The sequence below is a fragment of the Columba livia genome, chromosome 2 (assembly GCF_036013475.1).
Source record: "Columba livia isolate bColLiv1 breed racing homer chromosome 2, bColLiv1.pat.W.v2, whole genome shotgun sequence".
In the NCBI taxonomy this organism is placed as follows: Eukaryota; Metazoa; Chordata; class Aves; order Columbiformes; family Columbidae; genus Columba; species Columba livia.
In genome coordinates this window covers 143,864,580-143,880,816 of record NC_088603.1, presented here as the reverse complement: position 1 = coordinate 143,880,816, position 16,237 = coordinate 143,864,580, and the positions used below count along the sequence as shown (strand labels likewise).

At 36.5% G+C, this 16,237-nt stretch overlaps 1 protein-coding gene across 3 annotated transcripts in view; it reads left to right on the top strand.

Annotated features, from left to right (window-relative positions):
• The window catches only part of NUDCD1 (NudC domain containing 1), a 39,848-nt gene extending 24,567 nt beyond the window's left edge, over positions 1–15,281 (top strand). For all 3 annotated transcript variants that reach the window (XM_065054264.1, XM_065054265.1, XM_065054266.1), the window contains 4 exons: positions 2,972–3,116; positions 5,620–5,745; positions 8,133–8,292; positions 12,211–15,281. In XM_065054264.1, coding sequence (XP_064910336.1) covers positions 2,972–3,116; positions 5,620–5,745; positions 8,133–8,292; positions 12,211–12,503 — 724 coding nt within the window. In that variant the 3' untranslated portion in view covers positions 12,504–15,281. The remainder of the gene's footprint in view (positions 1–2,971; positions 3,117–5,619; positions 5,746–8,132; positions 8,293–12,210) is intronic.
• The last annotated feature ends 956 nt before the right edge of the window (positions 15,282–16,237 follow it).

Below are 16,237 nucleotides of genomic sequence, written 5' to 3'. Positions count from 1 at the left end.
ATTAACCCATGCATATCTTTATCACTACCTGTTTTTTTAATTCTCTTTGAGAATAATTTTGTCCATTCACTTCTAGTTGATTACAGTGAATAGGTAAACTGTTAAATTATTTTCATAAAGACAGTGTATCATATAGTTATGAAACTTCAGTGATAAATTAAGTAAATTCAGTGATATTTTGAAATACTAAAGAAAAACTTTCTTTTTTCCAAATAGCCATAAAAAAAACCAGCTACCAAATGTTAAAAATACCTTTGTAAGCAAAGTAAACTTTATTGGTTCAACAGTTTTTTCCACTGTCTTTTACGACTGGTTAGCCTGACTTTTACCCCGTTTATATTAATAATTTCTACTTCTGCTTTCCACAAACAGAAGCCTTTTTTATAATAATGTAAAAGAAATTCTTCAGCTTTGACTTACAAATTCCTTATTATATTTTCCTAATCCATTGTACATTATGTAAGTGATATAAAATGAATCAGCGTGAACATGCTGTAAAGAACAAATAGACATGTTCATGGTTTTATTTAAGAAGTAAAGTTTAGTTATCTCTTTCTTTCTGAAAAAAAAAAACAAACCCAAAACAAAACAGCAAAGCATGGAGAGGAAAACAAAAATAATTCAGAGCTCCCTAAACCATCATCAAATTTACTTTTTTTTTCCATATCTGTTAGTTATATAATTTTAGTTCTCTGGTAGAGAATTGCAACCTAATTCTGGTCATCTAATTTTACTTTCTACTTAAACTCTATATTGTTAGTAGAGCCTCCAGAGAGCCCTTCAGAGCCCTAAGCTGATCTCAGTGACGTGTTCAACCATTCCTTTAGGGCTTTTTGTGGGTGAAAATTGTCTGCAACATTTGCATAAATAAAAATGGTTCATATCTGGAAGGTGACATAAGTATTCAGATTGACTTCCTCATGTGTTTCTGCACATATAAAGGGAGTCTGAAGTCCCTTTATTTTTGGAAATTGATCCCTATATTTTTGGAAATGTACTCTTCCAAGTTTTCAATTTGAGACTTCAAGCTAAAAGCTTGTGTTATAAGCCACTTTCTTTGCTGGAGTTAACAGGTGCAGTGAACACTGAAATGCACTGTTTTATCCTACCTTGTAGGACATGAACTGAGGGAGATGTCAAATGTTCAAATACTGTTGAACATACTCCTCTTGTTCCTTCCACTTAAAAAAGGCATTGAAAGTCTGCTTGGCTTTGGCAGTTGCACTTCTCCTTGTGGTACCTGGTCAGAACAGCTAGAACTGAAGCACCATCTAAATGGTTCAAAGTAAGGCTTAAGTTGTGATGAATTAAAGGCAGTATGTGCATTACAAAAAAACAAATTGTCAATCATGCTTTCATGGTCTTTTTCTTCTTTGTACCCTAATACCATATTACTTCTAGAAGTACCTTGGAGTCTTTATAGCTTCTTTTCTCCCTTGCACTGGTGGGTTTCTGTTTTTCTCCTTGAGGAAGGAGGGTTTGAAAGTCTGGAATGGACTGTGCTGGTTTTACTGTAAATGAGTTAGTTTTCTTCATGCAGTTAGAAACCTATTTTTGTTTCATAGCTAGCACAGTCATTATTTGGACTTAGTTTGAGAACAAGAAGATAACACCCCAGCACAGAGTTAATGTCTTTAATTGCTCTGGTCTGAGAGCCAAGAAAATTCTGAGCGTCCTGCCCAAAGGTGTGAGATATTGAAGAAGGGGGGGCATGGAGGGGGCAGAGCTTGACTGACATCCAGACTGATCAATAACAGTATTGCATCCCATTGGCGTCATGCTCCATATTTAAGGAGAGTCAGGAGCTTCTGTGCTCTCTCATAGGTGTCCCCACTCTTGCTTGCTCTCGAGTGCTTTCTGTCTTGAGCCGGGGGAGTTTGGTTCGAGATGTTCAGTTCAACCTTTTGCCATTTTGCAGAGGCCTCTGGGCCTTTTTGCCTTTTTTCTCTTTTTTCTCTCTGGGATCGGCTATTGGGACCAGGCGCTGCTTCCATCTGCACCAAGCAGCCAGTCCCAGGAGTTCATGAGGAGTTGCATTGAGTATGTTTTATTTTATCTTTTATTTCTATTTTTAAATATATATATTTACTAGTAGTGTATTAGTATTTTGTTATTTTATTAAACTGTGTTTATCTCAATCCAAGTTTCTTCCTTCCCTTTTGATTTTCCTCCCTATTGGGGCGTAGTGGGAGAGGGTGAGTGAGCAGCTGTCATGGTTGTATTGCTAGCTTGGGTTAAGCCACGCCATGCCATGGACTAAACGTTTTCTGCTTTAAGAGCTCTGTGGTCGTACTTCTGAACCTCGAAAAGTTCATACATTTTACAGTCTGTAACTCAGAACATTGGTTATTTAACCTAAGGGTATGTTTCATTATTTATAAGTCTCTTATTAGTCTCTTAAATGTTCAAGGAGGTACTTGTGCGTAAGTCCACAGCTACCAGGTATTGATATATGTAGTCCTACTACAAGATAGAGTTGTCCAGGTTCTTCAGATATTCTCTTTGTAATATCTGTGAATCTAGGCATCCAAATATTTCTTCACTAAAGTATTCTAACTAGTGCTAGCCATCCATAAATATGGTAGCTATTGTAGCCTCTATAGTAAAATGCTGTCACTCTTTAAATAGATTTTTTTTACAGATGATCTATGGTATTTGAAATATCTTAAGACTGCTTCAGGGAAAATTGCATTTACATTGAAAACTCTGAGGATGCTTACATGAATACATTCTCTTTGTTCTTAGACTTTTAGAAGTCTCATGTTCTTGGTTTGTTTTTCTTTAGAGTATTTTTCGTTAGAATAGCTTATTTTATAAACTGAATGCTAGTGGTTTCTGTTATGTGATATTCATTATTAATTCAGTTTGGAGAGGAGAAGTGCTCAAATCTACATTTAGAGCATTTTGACTAATCTGAAAAACAGATGCAGTGTTTTCATGTACTACTCTTTCTCCTCTGTTTGCATTTTAGTTTGGAAATCACTCTAGTTAAGAAAAATGAGGGACCCTGGTGGCCAGAGCTAATAGTTGGTGATACAAGAGGGGAATTCATTATGGACCCTGCCCAACGTTCTGAAATAGCTGAAAGCCTGATGCATCTTACATCTGAAGTAATGGTATGGAGTCGAAAGTAAAACATTTAAAATTCTTGTGGGTTTGCATTTTGTCTCTTCTTGATATCCTAATTTGCACTTCATTGACACAGCTCATCGCTTCATTTACTATTCAGAATCCTAATTGTACATGCATTTTGAACTGAAACTGTTAGCAAACTGGTGGCAGTAGAATTGTGAATATGCTTTGAACAGTAAAATCATCTTCATGGGGGACTGGATTTAGTTTATGTGTTGGCATCTGTGCACCAAAACAGAAGTCTGATTTGACATTGTAAATATTTTTTTTTCCCAGCACTTACAATGTTGCAGTTTGTTTTAAAGGAGTTGATTTCAGTAATTTTGAAGGATGTTTGTTTCTTGTTTATCAGCAGGATAGCGACGTTTTTATACTGTCTTCTTAGGGATACTGTACTTGACTTATGGACCGAGTGTAAATGATATTTCTAAAAGGAAAACTTAGGAAAGCATAAGCATGACTGAAACTTTCTGGCATTATTGTTATACAGGGAGTCTACTTAAAATGTAATTTTTTAACTGCTGTTTGCTTGATAACTTCCCCTTTTGCTTTAATTAGAAAATGACATCTCATCTAAAATTTATAAAGTGTGGCTCCCTATGGATCGTGATATATTAGTTTTGGATTATTACTTTTTTTAATAGGACTGAAAAGTGTTTTTAAAATAAATTCTGTTTAGTGCTTAACTTGATTTCCTTCCTACAAGATATTGTAGTACATCTTTTGAGCATATATTTATTGTGAACTTTGAATTGATTTTCTTTTTTAACTCATACTGACCTCAAAGTGATGATTATTTTTTGTCACAACTTTTCAGCTTGTGTGCAGTAATGATCATGTAAAAAAAAACATCTTTCCTTAGGTAACTATTAATTTAAATAAAAGTTTTGTTATGCTGCAGCTTTAACTACATATGTATAATAAAGGCATGGATTCTTTTTCATAGAATCATAGAATAGTTTGGCTTGGAAGGGACCTTAAAGATCATCTAGTTCCAATCCCCTTGCCATGAGCAGGGACACCGTCTACTAGACCAGGTTGTTCAAAGCCCTGTTCAACCGGGCCTTGAACACCTGCAGGGATGGGGCATCCACGGCTTCTCTGGGCAGCCTCTGCCAGTGCCTCACCACCCTCACGGTGAAGAATTTCTTCCTTATATCTAATCTATATCTCCCCTCTTTTCTTTTTGGTCATCTTAATTGCTTATGGTAATGATCTTTACCTGCAACTTTTTGTTTTTTTAAAGCCACCCAATGAAATAGTAAACTGGAGGCCATTAAGAATGCTTGGTAGAGGAGAGATAGACCCCTAGACTGGCCTCTAAAGAGACAGATACCCTGTGTTAATTCTTGTATGTTAGCCTGCAGTATATGACACTTAGTTTTCCTGGATCCTGTCATATAAGGATGTTTCCTTGTTACCTCTCCATGTTTGTTTTCTTAGAACTTAAATTGTCATAGCAATTTGGGGGAAAAAAAAAAAAAGGTGCTGATATCCTTCACTTTGTGGACTGAACCAAAATAAAAGTTTTTAATCAGCTGAAATGGATGAAGAAAAGAGCATGGAAACGCAAGAACTCCTTCCTTTCAGATGAATTGAGTTAGTGCCCTGTCTAGTCTTTCCTCACACATTCTGTTTAGCCTCAGCTTTCATCATAGTAGTTGTCAAGGTGGTATCATTTTTGTGCAAGAAGCAACATTAATTTGTACTTAATGAGGAAGTATGTATTTTTGCCTTTGGTTAAATAAAGGTCCCTTTCTGTTTTTATTGAATTAGTTATTTAAGTGTATCACAAAGAAAACATTTAACATAGCTTGTTTGTTTTTTAAATTATCCAAGGAAGATGTCATTAGCAGAAGTAAGCTGTTTCTCTATGCAGCAGTGTTATATAGTGTTATATCTTGCTCTCAAATTACTAGGAAAAATGTTTTTTTCTTTCTTTGAATTCTGGGTTGTGAAAAAATAATTTCCTTTTTTCTTTGTTTTGAGTGCATTGAAAAATATGCATGACAGGTTTATTAAATAATTATTAGCAAAACTAAAAGAAGGCATATATTTAGAGATAGATACAGAATGAACTAATCCTTTTTTAATAGCATTTCTGATGGCAACCTGAAAGAAGCATACAATTATATCCATTTACTAAGCCTGCAGAGGTTTTCAGAATTTTGTACTTTTGCCCCTTACAGAGGGAATCTAATGTCCATGTTTTAGTATGTACCTTTCCTTAAACTGAAATGAATTTTGTTGTACCATCTACTCATGCTGTCCTTCACAATAGAAATGGTTCTGTTCATTTTGAATAAATACATACTAGCTCGATCTTTAAATATGTAAGGACATACAAATGATTCTTCCTGTTCAGTTGAACTGTTTTGGTTATGAAAAGGGGTTTATATATATATGTACATATATATATATATATATATATATTAATGTATTCAGTAGCTTGGAGTTTCAGTGTAGTCCATTGTCTTTTTATTTCAGAATCCAAACCCTGAAAAGGAAAAACCACCTTGTAATGCTCAAGAATTAGAAGAATGTGATGCTTTTCTTGAAGATAGTGCAAGCTTGTGCAGATTTGATGGTATTACCTTGAAAGTCACGCATGTAGTAAGTGCTGCAGATTATTATACAGAAGTTTTAAAAACATTTTAATGATATGCAAGTTGACTACTATTATCAGAACAAAAATCTGTGCAGTTCTTGAAACGGGATACATTTATTTCATAATTTAAAATCACAGTAACAACAGACATTATCAACCAATATGTGTTCTTCAATGTCCTTTTAATGTAAAAACAATGCTCCTTTTATTCTGATTTAAAAGATATATATACTTTCACAAGTGAGCCATTTGAAAAAGCAGTTATGTCACAATAGTGATAAGAAAGGGGTCTTCTTCAGGAACATCAAATTTTTCGAGATTCCTTAGCTTGCATTTTTCTCAGTAACTTTTCAGATAGCCTGGTAGAAAGTTGATTCTTTTTACTAAGGAGCTGGAGCATAGATCTCTGTATAATACTTGTTCGTCAATGACACTGAAAATAACACATTGTAAAGAAAATGCCTCAATAGAAAGCTTGATCTAGTTTCTAAGCAGCCTTGACTAACAGTAAGCTAGGGCTTGATCTGGTTCATTGGCTAAAGCAGGAAACAAAATAATCAAGTGAAAGTGTCACAGATCAAGTTGTCTTGGGGTTTTTTTGGGGTTTGGTTTTGTTTTTTTCAAGATGTCTCTACTAAGCTTATTATAAACATTGGTGTACTCTTTGCTGGGTAAGGAACTGGCTGGATGTTGTGGTGAACGGAGCCAAATCCAGTTGGCAGCTGGTCACGAGTGGTGTGCCCCAAGGGCTCAGTTTGAGGCCACTTCTGTGTAGTCTCTTTATGGGACATGGTTTAGTGCCAGAGGTACCTTATGTTTGGACTCGATGTTGAGGGTCTCTTCCAACTGAAAATGATTCAATGATTCTATGTTAAGAAGTCTGAGAGACTAGGACTTCATACTTTCTGTTTTCCTCAAAACATTGCACAGTGCATTATCTGCCTCATGTGTTCTGCTTTGTTCTCCTTAAGGCACCTTATTAGTGGAGTTCTTTATTAGCATTTCTTTGCCTCTTGCTTAAAAAAATTAGTAACACTCATTTCATGATTGCATCTGACCCTCATGGAGGCTGGGGATTATTTCATCTCTTTTGTTGTTTTAATACAACTGAAGAAATTGTATGCCTGTTGAATTGTGTAGTAATAGAAGGCTGTTTTCAAGTTGTTCCATTAGACTTGAACTTAATCAGCTGAAATAATTTTATTAGTTCTGCCATAGACTGTATAACTGCAAGGAGACAAATTTCTGGTTCTCAGTAGCTGTTGTGTATGTCCACTGGATCTTATGTTAAGACTAAATTAAGGTCTTCAACACAGAAACCCCATTCTGTGACATTTTTACGATGATAGCATAGAAGGCTTTCAGTTCATAGACTTTGCCACAATACATGCAATAAAAAGAGCGCTTGACAACTGCTTGAGAACAATTAGTCAACGAATGTCAGCATCTGAAATTGCTCATTGAGGAGTAATATATCATACCATATATTGGGGTGTAATCCTGCCTTTTGCAGTTGCAGACATAGCTTCTGGAAATAAAGAACAGTTGAAATGTATTTGTTCATCTAGTAACATAAATAATGTAGACTGGCTCTGAGTACAAAGGAATTCCTGAGCATTCTTTCTTGATAAACCTTAAGGAAACAGATTGTTCTTTCCTCTTTAAGCATTTGCAAGTCATAGTGCTACATTAAAAATATTGCTATTAACTTCCAATAGAATGCTTTACATAGACGACTCAAAATATGTGTTGTTTTATTGTTTATGCTTAGTATTGTTTATTCAGGTAGCAGGATATGCCTGTCTTGTCTTTCTTATGTAATTGGTCATGCCTGGTGAGTAGAAGTGATTATTGAATATTTTTGTGATCTAGACATATTTGAGGAAGAGTGTGCTAATCTGAAGCTGAGTAATTATTTTAATGTGAGTAAATAAAAAATTGTTGACATTTCATAATTTTAGTATTCTGACTAATCCTTGTTGCAGTGCTTACCACTTTTTACTGAAGAGGGGACAGTATTTCCTTCCCTGTTGGCACTGCAGAAAACCAGACATGATTACTTAGAGAGAACGTTTTCTTAATATCAGAAATTGTAGGTTAGGATCTTCTATCCTTGAAAACCATTTTTACACAAAACACATTGCCATTTGCTTGAGTAGTGGACATAATGTTTCCTTAAATACTATGCCAAGGAAATTGCATCTTCTTGAAATGTGTTACCTACCTATAGTGTATTGAGCTGTTGATCAGTGGGATACTGTGTAATGTGTTCAAACATTTTGTCAACTAACAAACACAAAACTGTTGATGATCTCATTTTGGCAGTATGTGTGACAGACTCTGCTATTTATGCTTTGAATCAATATTTTGTATTTCTTTGTTTTGTTTTCAGATTAATCTTGGAAGCAACCAGTATCTTTTCTCAGTTGTTGTGGATCCCAGAGAAATGCCGTGCTTCTGCCTGAGGCATGATGTTGATGCTCTTCTCTGGCAGCCCCACTCTGACCAACCAGAGAACATGTGGGAACACATTGCAACTTTCAATGCTTTAGGTAGGAAGTTAACTTCCATGTCACACTCCTGTATCTCAGACTTTTCTACCTGAATACTCGTAGTATGGCTTCTGTTGATATTTCACTTAAGTAAATTTGAATCGAAAGGTACTATAATTCTGTTGATAGCGGCATGCTAGTTTAACTTTAGAAATATTAGAGCATAAGAAATAAAATATTTATTCCTTGCGAGGAAAAGAAACCTCTTCAGACCATACAGGATGGAAGCACAGTAAAAAGGAGAGTTCATTGGATAAGTGAACTCAAGTTAAAGGGACAATCAACACCTTAACAGCCACACAGAAATCATCAGGGGAGTAGCTGCAGTTCCTTGGTGACATGTCCAGGTGTATATATGCTTACAGTAAGATGTTTTAATAAGTGACCTTTACAGTATCACAGTATGTTTGGGATTGGAAGGGACCTCAAAAGATCATCCAGTCCAATCCCCCTGCTGGAGCAGGAATGCGTAGGTGAGGTCACACAGGAACACGTCCAGGCGGGCTTTGAATGTCTCCAGAGAAGGAGACTCCACAACTTTAGACTTCTTCTATCTTGTTGTCCCAGCTGACAAATCTGAAGAATTGTAAATGGTCCTTCACTGGTTCTTCTGTTATAATAGCTAGGAGCATCAAATGATGCTGGTACATAGTAGGTTCAAAAGAAGCTGAAAGAAGAACTTCACATATGTGCATTTAAGATATGGAACCCTCTGCTGCAAAACTTTGTGGACATGGCAAGTTTTCGTGAATTGTATTGTTTTGTTTGTTTGTGGTTTTGGGGGGTGGATCAAAAACAACAACAAAACAACAAACAAACAAACAAAAACCCAAACAAAACACCAAAACCACCACAAATAAAAAGACCCATGTTGTGACAGGAAAAATGAATCAAGAGTGTAACTGTGCCAGCTCTGGCTGGAGAAGTCCCTGACCGTTCAGAAATTACAGGCTGCCAGCTAACTAGAAAGTGTGATTGTGAAGAACATTAGTTATTGCTGTATTCTTGCAATCAGGACTAAGAACTTTTTTACCCTGTCAGAAACAGAATCTTACAGTTCAGAAGCAAAAAGTGCTTTGAAAAATATGGATGCAAGAGTAAGAATTGCCATAATTGCCATATCACATCAAATCGGATGGTCCACATAGCCCAGTGTTGTATCTGTCAAGTAAGAAACAGATCAATCATTTTTCATAAAAATTAATCTGGTCCAGAATTTACTTCTGCTGTGACAACTGTAGTCTTTGTGTTCTCTAAGTGTTCTCTAGACTGATTCCTTCAGTAATGCAATGAGTGTGACAATTTATTCCCTCCCCCCTCCAAATACATTTGTTTGACCGCACCAGTCTCAGTCTGGGTCCAAAATGAAAGGGAAGGTATTAGCTGCTTAACAGAGCTCACATAGCTTATTGTAACACATAATTGGTTTTGTGCTGAGTTTTTGCAATTTATTTTATAATAGGAATGGTTATTAATAGCTTGTTATTTTAACTTAATATCAAATCAGGCTGTAGCCATCTTATCAAATCCTCTAACAAAAGAGATTAATTTTAACATTTCTTTGTTTACTCATTTCAAATTTCATTTTTCTGGGAAAAAAAAACAGATGATAAACATTAAGATGTTTGTTTTTTTCAAATTACTATTTCTTTCAAGTTTCTATGCTGACTTTGTAGTCCTGTTTTAAAAAATGTGTTTGTTTTGAAAATAAGAGGAAGGAAGTTATACCTTTGAGCTTTTTGTACCTAAGGTGATAAAAATAATTGTTCCACTACTTTTTTCTCCTTATTGTACTGTCATTTTACAGTATTAGATTGAAGTTTACACTTCTCTACTAATCTAGTTCACCTTTTATGAGCCAGATATGATATAAGTCATCGGCTTGTTTTATCTACAATCAAATTTAGAAGCACTTTGCGAGAGCTAGTAGTAAAAATTAGTATTTTCTAGAATAAAAGACTAGTTTTCCGAAACCTACAGTATTCATTATATTGACCAAAGCACCAGTAGTAGCTCTATTTCCTTCTTCCTCTGCTTGAATATTTGGAGTTAGTTTTTAACAGGCTATACAAAGATGACTGAAATCCAAGGAAGGAGCCAAAGGGAAACTGAAGGCACCAAGTTGTTTTTTTCTGTGTATCTGTCCTAACAACTTTCTGTTGAAAGAAATCGCTTGGTCTTGAATACACCTTTGGCCACTAACAGCTGGCGATTGGCCACTGGTTGAAGAGCAGTTGTGTGATCTTGCCCATTCTTACCATAGTTTACTGAAGAAGCCTGGATCTTTCACTGACTATTCATTAGTCTTGCTCTATAAATCCCCTCCTGCTAACTGACTTGTATCTATAAATCAGAAAAATAGAGGACAGTGATATTTTTTTTTAGATTTGTTTAAAAAAAAATATTCTGGGAAATCCTGCTTAAATACAAGTCCTCTGGCTGCAAGCCTATAGTTAAATCCTGCTTTCATTGTTAATGTCCGTGTTTAAATTATATGAATTAATTAGTGAACTTACACTTGGAAAGTTTTTCTGGCTGTCCTAATATAGTATTTCCCACTACAGCAATTATGTCAATTGATTGTCTAGCCATATATTTACTAATTGTTTTGTGGTGAAAACTGTCAAGCTGGATGTTTTGAGGACAGTGGCAAGCATTTGTAAATTTGGAAGTCTTAAGTTTAACATGAAAATAAAACAAAACAACACCCAGGGCGTGAAAATGGGCTGTTGAAGTGTGGTGATGCTGTTGCCCTGGTGCACAGCCAGCACGACACAGCTGCTGGGTCCCTTCCCATTCCCCTCCCTGCCCACAGTGGGCCTGGGCAGAGAGCAGCAAGAGCAGAAGCAGGAAAGCTCACGGGCCAAGCTCTTCCGTCAGTTGGGATCACTTGTCCTGGTTGTGTCCCCTCCCAACTAATTGTGCATCCCCAACCTACCTGTGGGGGGGTGGACAGAGCTGGAAAAATAGAAAGCCATGACAATGCTCAAGCACTGCTCAGCAACAGCCGAAAAATCATGTGGTATCAACACTGTTCTAGTCACAAATTCAAAACACAGCACTTTATGGTCTGCTGTGGGGAAAGCTAACCACGCGAGCCAGCCCCCATACAAGTACTCTGACCTCTATCCTGTGATAGTACGAGGGACAGCCCAAACTAGTAAACTTGAGCCTGCTCACTGTTCTCAGAGCTGCTGTCTTTCAGTGATAACCATTGCCGTGCATCGTGCAGTGGGAGTGAAGCACATAACCTTCCAGAAAAACAGTAAGTCACTGTGCAAAGATTGTGTCTCAAGTCTCTTTGCAAAAGTGTGAAAGGAAGTCAGTTGGAAATAAGTCTGTTTACTAATTGAATTATGTAATAGAAGAGGAAAAAGAAAATCTTTCTCAGTGAATATTGGCAAAGATTACAGTGTGTTGAATCGTAATTCGTGGGAGGGGTTTCAGTCAGTTCCAAACAGAAGACAAGTTGTAAGTGTCTGTTCAAGATCAGGTAGACTCAGAAGTCTTAAATTGTAAATATAACTACATACTGGGGGGTGAGGGAAGAGAAGAGCTTTATTCAGCTTACTACTAGTATTGGGCCAAGATGTGTATCTGTGCCTTCCGATCCTGCTGAGAAGATGGAAGAACTTGTGAGGCAGAGAGAGGCTACATGTGGGAACAGTATCAAGCTATTACATACGTGCACATCAAAAACGCCAGTTAGGAAGATGTGCGGGAGAATTGTGTATTGTTATTAAATTGGTTAATGCATACCTCCAGAAACTACTGGTTTTTTATAACAACATGTATCTCTTTATTTTCTTTTTACTAATTGCTTATTATTTTTTAAACTAAGCTTGATCGTTTCTTATTTAGAGTGCTGGTGAAACCAGTGTGTTACTTCTCCCTTCTACTTATTTTTGGGCTATGCAGGTTATGTGCAAGCATCAAAGCAAGACAAGAAGTTCATGGCTTGTGCTCCAGATTACTCCTATGCTGCTCTTTGTGAATGCCTGCGACGAGTTTTCATCTATCGCCAGCCGACTCCTCTGTCCACAGTTCTCTACAACAGGAAGGAAGGAAGACAAGTAGGACAGGTTGCTAAGCAGCTTGTAGCGACCCTGGAAGCCAGTGATCCTATCTTAGGCTTTCAAGCTACAAGGGAGAGATTATTTGTTCTCACAACAAAAACCTTGTTTTTAATAAAGGTGAACTCTGGAAATTAATTATTTAATATATTCTGCTGTAGTTTGTGTTAACAATTTGCTAAAGAACTGGCTGGGTTAATGGTCTGAGAAGTTCAGTACAATTTGCTGAACTTTAAAAAGGAGATATTTTACAGGGGATTCAACATTTCATTATAATTTGTGAGACAGCAAGACAGTTTTTCAGTTTTGCTGTCACTGAATTAAGCTTTTTCAGAGCTATGGGAAACTGTTTTCTGCGCTAACAGCTTTCTCAAAGCAATCATCAGAGGCTGCTATTGCATAGGTGAATAGATTTATGCCTTTTTTTTTTTCCCAGATGATTGTGTTTGCTGTACTTCTGAGTTTTGAGAACTGACTTCTCGTTTTAAATGCCACTGTTTACCTATGAAGGAAGTAGTCAGATAAAGAAAACAAAACCTTGAGTTACAAGCATATGACATGCCAAGTGATGTGTATTATAAAGAAAAAAAATCCCAAACTGAAGTACCATTGGCCAAAAAAATGATTTAATGTTTCAGTAGTCAGTAGTATTGAGTGAAATGTGGATGGAATGAATGGAGTGTTATGTTTCATATACAGGTGATTAATTCAAGTGGAATAATGTCATTGTATATGCAGATTTTAGGTTATTGAGACTTATGCTTGCAGTGAAATCTGTTCATGTTTAAAGAGACGCTAGAATAGCTTTTAGTAGCTTTTTCTTGGAAAAAAGTAAAGGGTGAATGTATAGCTGGTGATTACATATTGAATGATATGAGTCAGGGTCTAGTTACACTCTCAGTTGTGTCATTTTCACTTGACATTGTACTTCATCTCAAGTGAGTAATTTACGATTAGGGAATTGCTAACAGAAAAAGCACCTGTATTGTACCCGGAGATGGGAAATGCAGAAATGCTGCTTCTGCCTCAGGTGTCACGGTAAATACTGTGTAACTAGTTAATCACTCTGTCGTGATGGGCAAGTCCAAATGTGTTATATGCAATGGAGGAGCACACAGGGCATGAGGATGCTTCTGTTTACCAAACTGGCTTGAGTTATATCTGAAGATCTTTGTTTCTTATTTTGAATTGACATTGTCAATAGAGTTAAACCAAAAAAGCATCAGTTGTGACAGTTCCACCCTGGGTTGGTTTTTTTTTTCAGTTTGCTTACAAGTCCATAGCAAAGCATGCCTAACCAATATACTGTGAACTGGCAGGCAAGTTATACCAAAGTACTTGCCAGACACAGATTACTGAGACACAAGTACAGCCAGTGGCCTAATAGTTTGCATCTCTTCCACTATTGATTCTGAGCTCTGTAAAACTCTTTATTGTGGAGAAAATAAGTGTTCATTTTTAATGGACTTATAGTATCTTAGTTGTGATTGTTTTGTCTCTCCTGTAAATTCTCCAGACTTGTATTGGTGAAATTATTAAATAATATACTGAGAATTTAAGAGGGAGACAAGCACATGTGGCTTGCAAAAAAACCCTCCGAAGTCAGTAGGATTTCAAGGATCCTGATTTTCTTCCTCCTTACAGCAGTACAGCACTCTCTATCCAATATTGAAAAGTTTTTCCTCACTCTTACTTGGGTAAGTTAAAACAGACTTGATTTGCAAACCTTCCCTTCTCATTCTGTTTTGTTTTTTTTAAAACTGCCTTGAAAATACTTTTTAAAAAGGCTCAGTGAACATATTACTGTTTCATTATTGTTTTGCATCTAAATTTTCATTGTTGGTCAATAATGTGAAACAAGGTGGTAGAATTCATGCAGTTGTCCTTTAGAAAATATTTTATGTAGTAGATTACTTTGCAATGTAAAGCATGTTCTTTGAGAATTATATGAATATTGCTTAGTAACCTGTGAGTTAATCACTGGGAACACAGAGGTAAGAACACATTTTGATGTCTGGGGAAGGGAGGAGTGAAGAGGGAGTGAGGGATTCATAACCCACCGGCTTTTGTCACTTCAGGTCTGTTGCAGGAATCTTCGGTATAGATGAGAATTCCAGCTGTTCTTTGTCAAATTCTCCTTGCTATGAGCTAGATATGTGGAACCATACTTTTGCTGTCTCCTGCAACAGAGGAAACAAAGTCAAGCAAAATGGTTACCTCTTCAGAGACTGTATGATGATGACCAAATGACCAAAATTCACATTCTGCCCAAATATGTGTCTGTTCCAGGAGAGTTGTTCCTTGTGCCTGGAAAAAACTGAACATGGGGAAACAGACTCATCCCTTTTTCCATGTGACTCATCTATTTGCAGTCATGGTGTTCTCAGAAAGGATATGTCAGACAGTGTCTCTTTTATTTTGCTTTCTATGAGAGTTAAAGGCATTGTATTATTCAAAAGATTTGTTGCCTTGAGGAATGTTGCATGCTGTTGCACAGCAAGCTACTGTAATTAAATGGCTGCAAGCCACAGAGAGGCACTTACTATCAGCATTTCCATTTCTGTGTTCACTTAATTTTAAGGCTTATTTGTTAAGCATATTATTGTGGGCTTATACAAAGTATAGAATGTGGATATTTAAAAGAGGTGGTTTTCTGAGAGCCATACTTCAATTTTTCTAGGATTTTATTTCTTGAAATCTTACATTTTAAGACATAGTACTTCCCGAACGGTCCCAATCACAAGCTGAATGTCTGAGAAAATATTTGGCTAGTACAGACTTGCATTATTTATTTCTAATATTCTTTTTCGGTGTTTTTCTTGGCTTCATGTTTGGAATGTATAATGTATTATTCTACAAGTTTAGGTTAAGCGGAAAAAAAGGTTAAAATTTATTAATAAAGGGTTGTAAAAATTATTTCAAAGGATTTCTGTTCATTTCAAATGTGTATTGTTCCAATGCTACTGGAACAAAATGGAAAAATAGAAAAAAGAAATTCCTTAAAATAAGACTTGTTATGTAAGGTAGTTTTCTGTTAGGGCAAGGTTCTGATGAGTGTCAGCACTGCAAAGCTGTGGCTGTTGCACTTTGTTCACTTTTGGGAAAACCCTTGTATGTGCCAACGTGCAGATTTACAGAGAACGCTACTGGAGTGGCTGGGTGCGTATTGAGGTGTGTTCCTGTGTTAAAGTGCACGTCGCATCCCCTAATCCGGTGTCTCTGTTGTGTACAAGACCCAGATGATCTGGACAAACCTCTCTGGATGGAAGAAGGAGAAAGACCTGCACATCTTCCTCCCCCAGCCTCAGTCCAGGGTCACTTTTTTGCAGGAGAGGGAAGGAGAAGAGTAAGAATTTTGTCAGTGTGTATGTCCTGTGTCAGGAAATGGTTCTTCATCAGTGAAACAGCAGACCTTGTGAGAGTGACACATAAGGTTGAAGCTTATATTTTATTTCAGTTTGCTGTGATTTGTTTCAATAATGGACATTATTACCACTATAACTTTGGAATTGCCTTGTCTTCTGTCAGTTTATTTTATCTGTTCTCATTATGTAAATTAGATGAACTTGAAACCTGCAGTCAATCACACATTGGCATGTAATAACAATTTTTACTTGAATTATTGCTGTCTGATTCTGCCATTTAGAATACTTTAGAAAGGTTTGGTTTGTTGCTTTTTTGGGTTTTTTTTGCGTAAAACTGTTAATGTGTCAAAATTACATATCACCACTTGCTTATGGATGAAATTGCTATAGTGACAGTGGCGATCATCAACTTCTGATTCTCATTTCAAGATTTTCCTCATTGTGTGGGAGAATAAAATGTGCATGGTCACCTCTCTGATAAAGGAATCAGCGGTCCTAGATTTATGT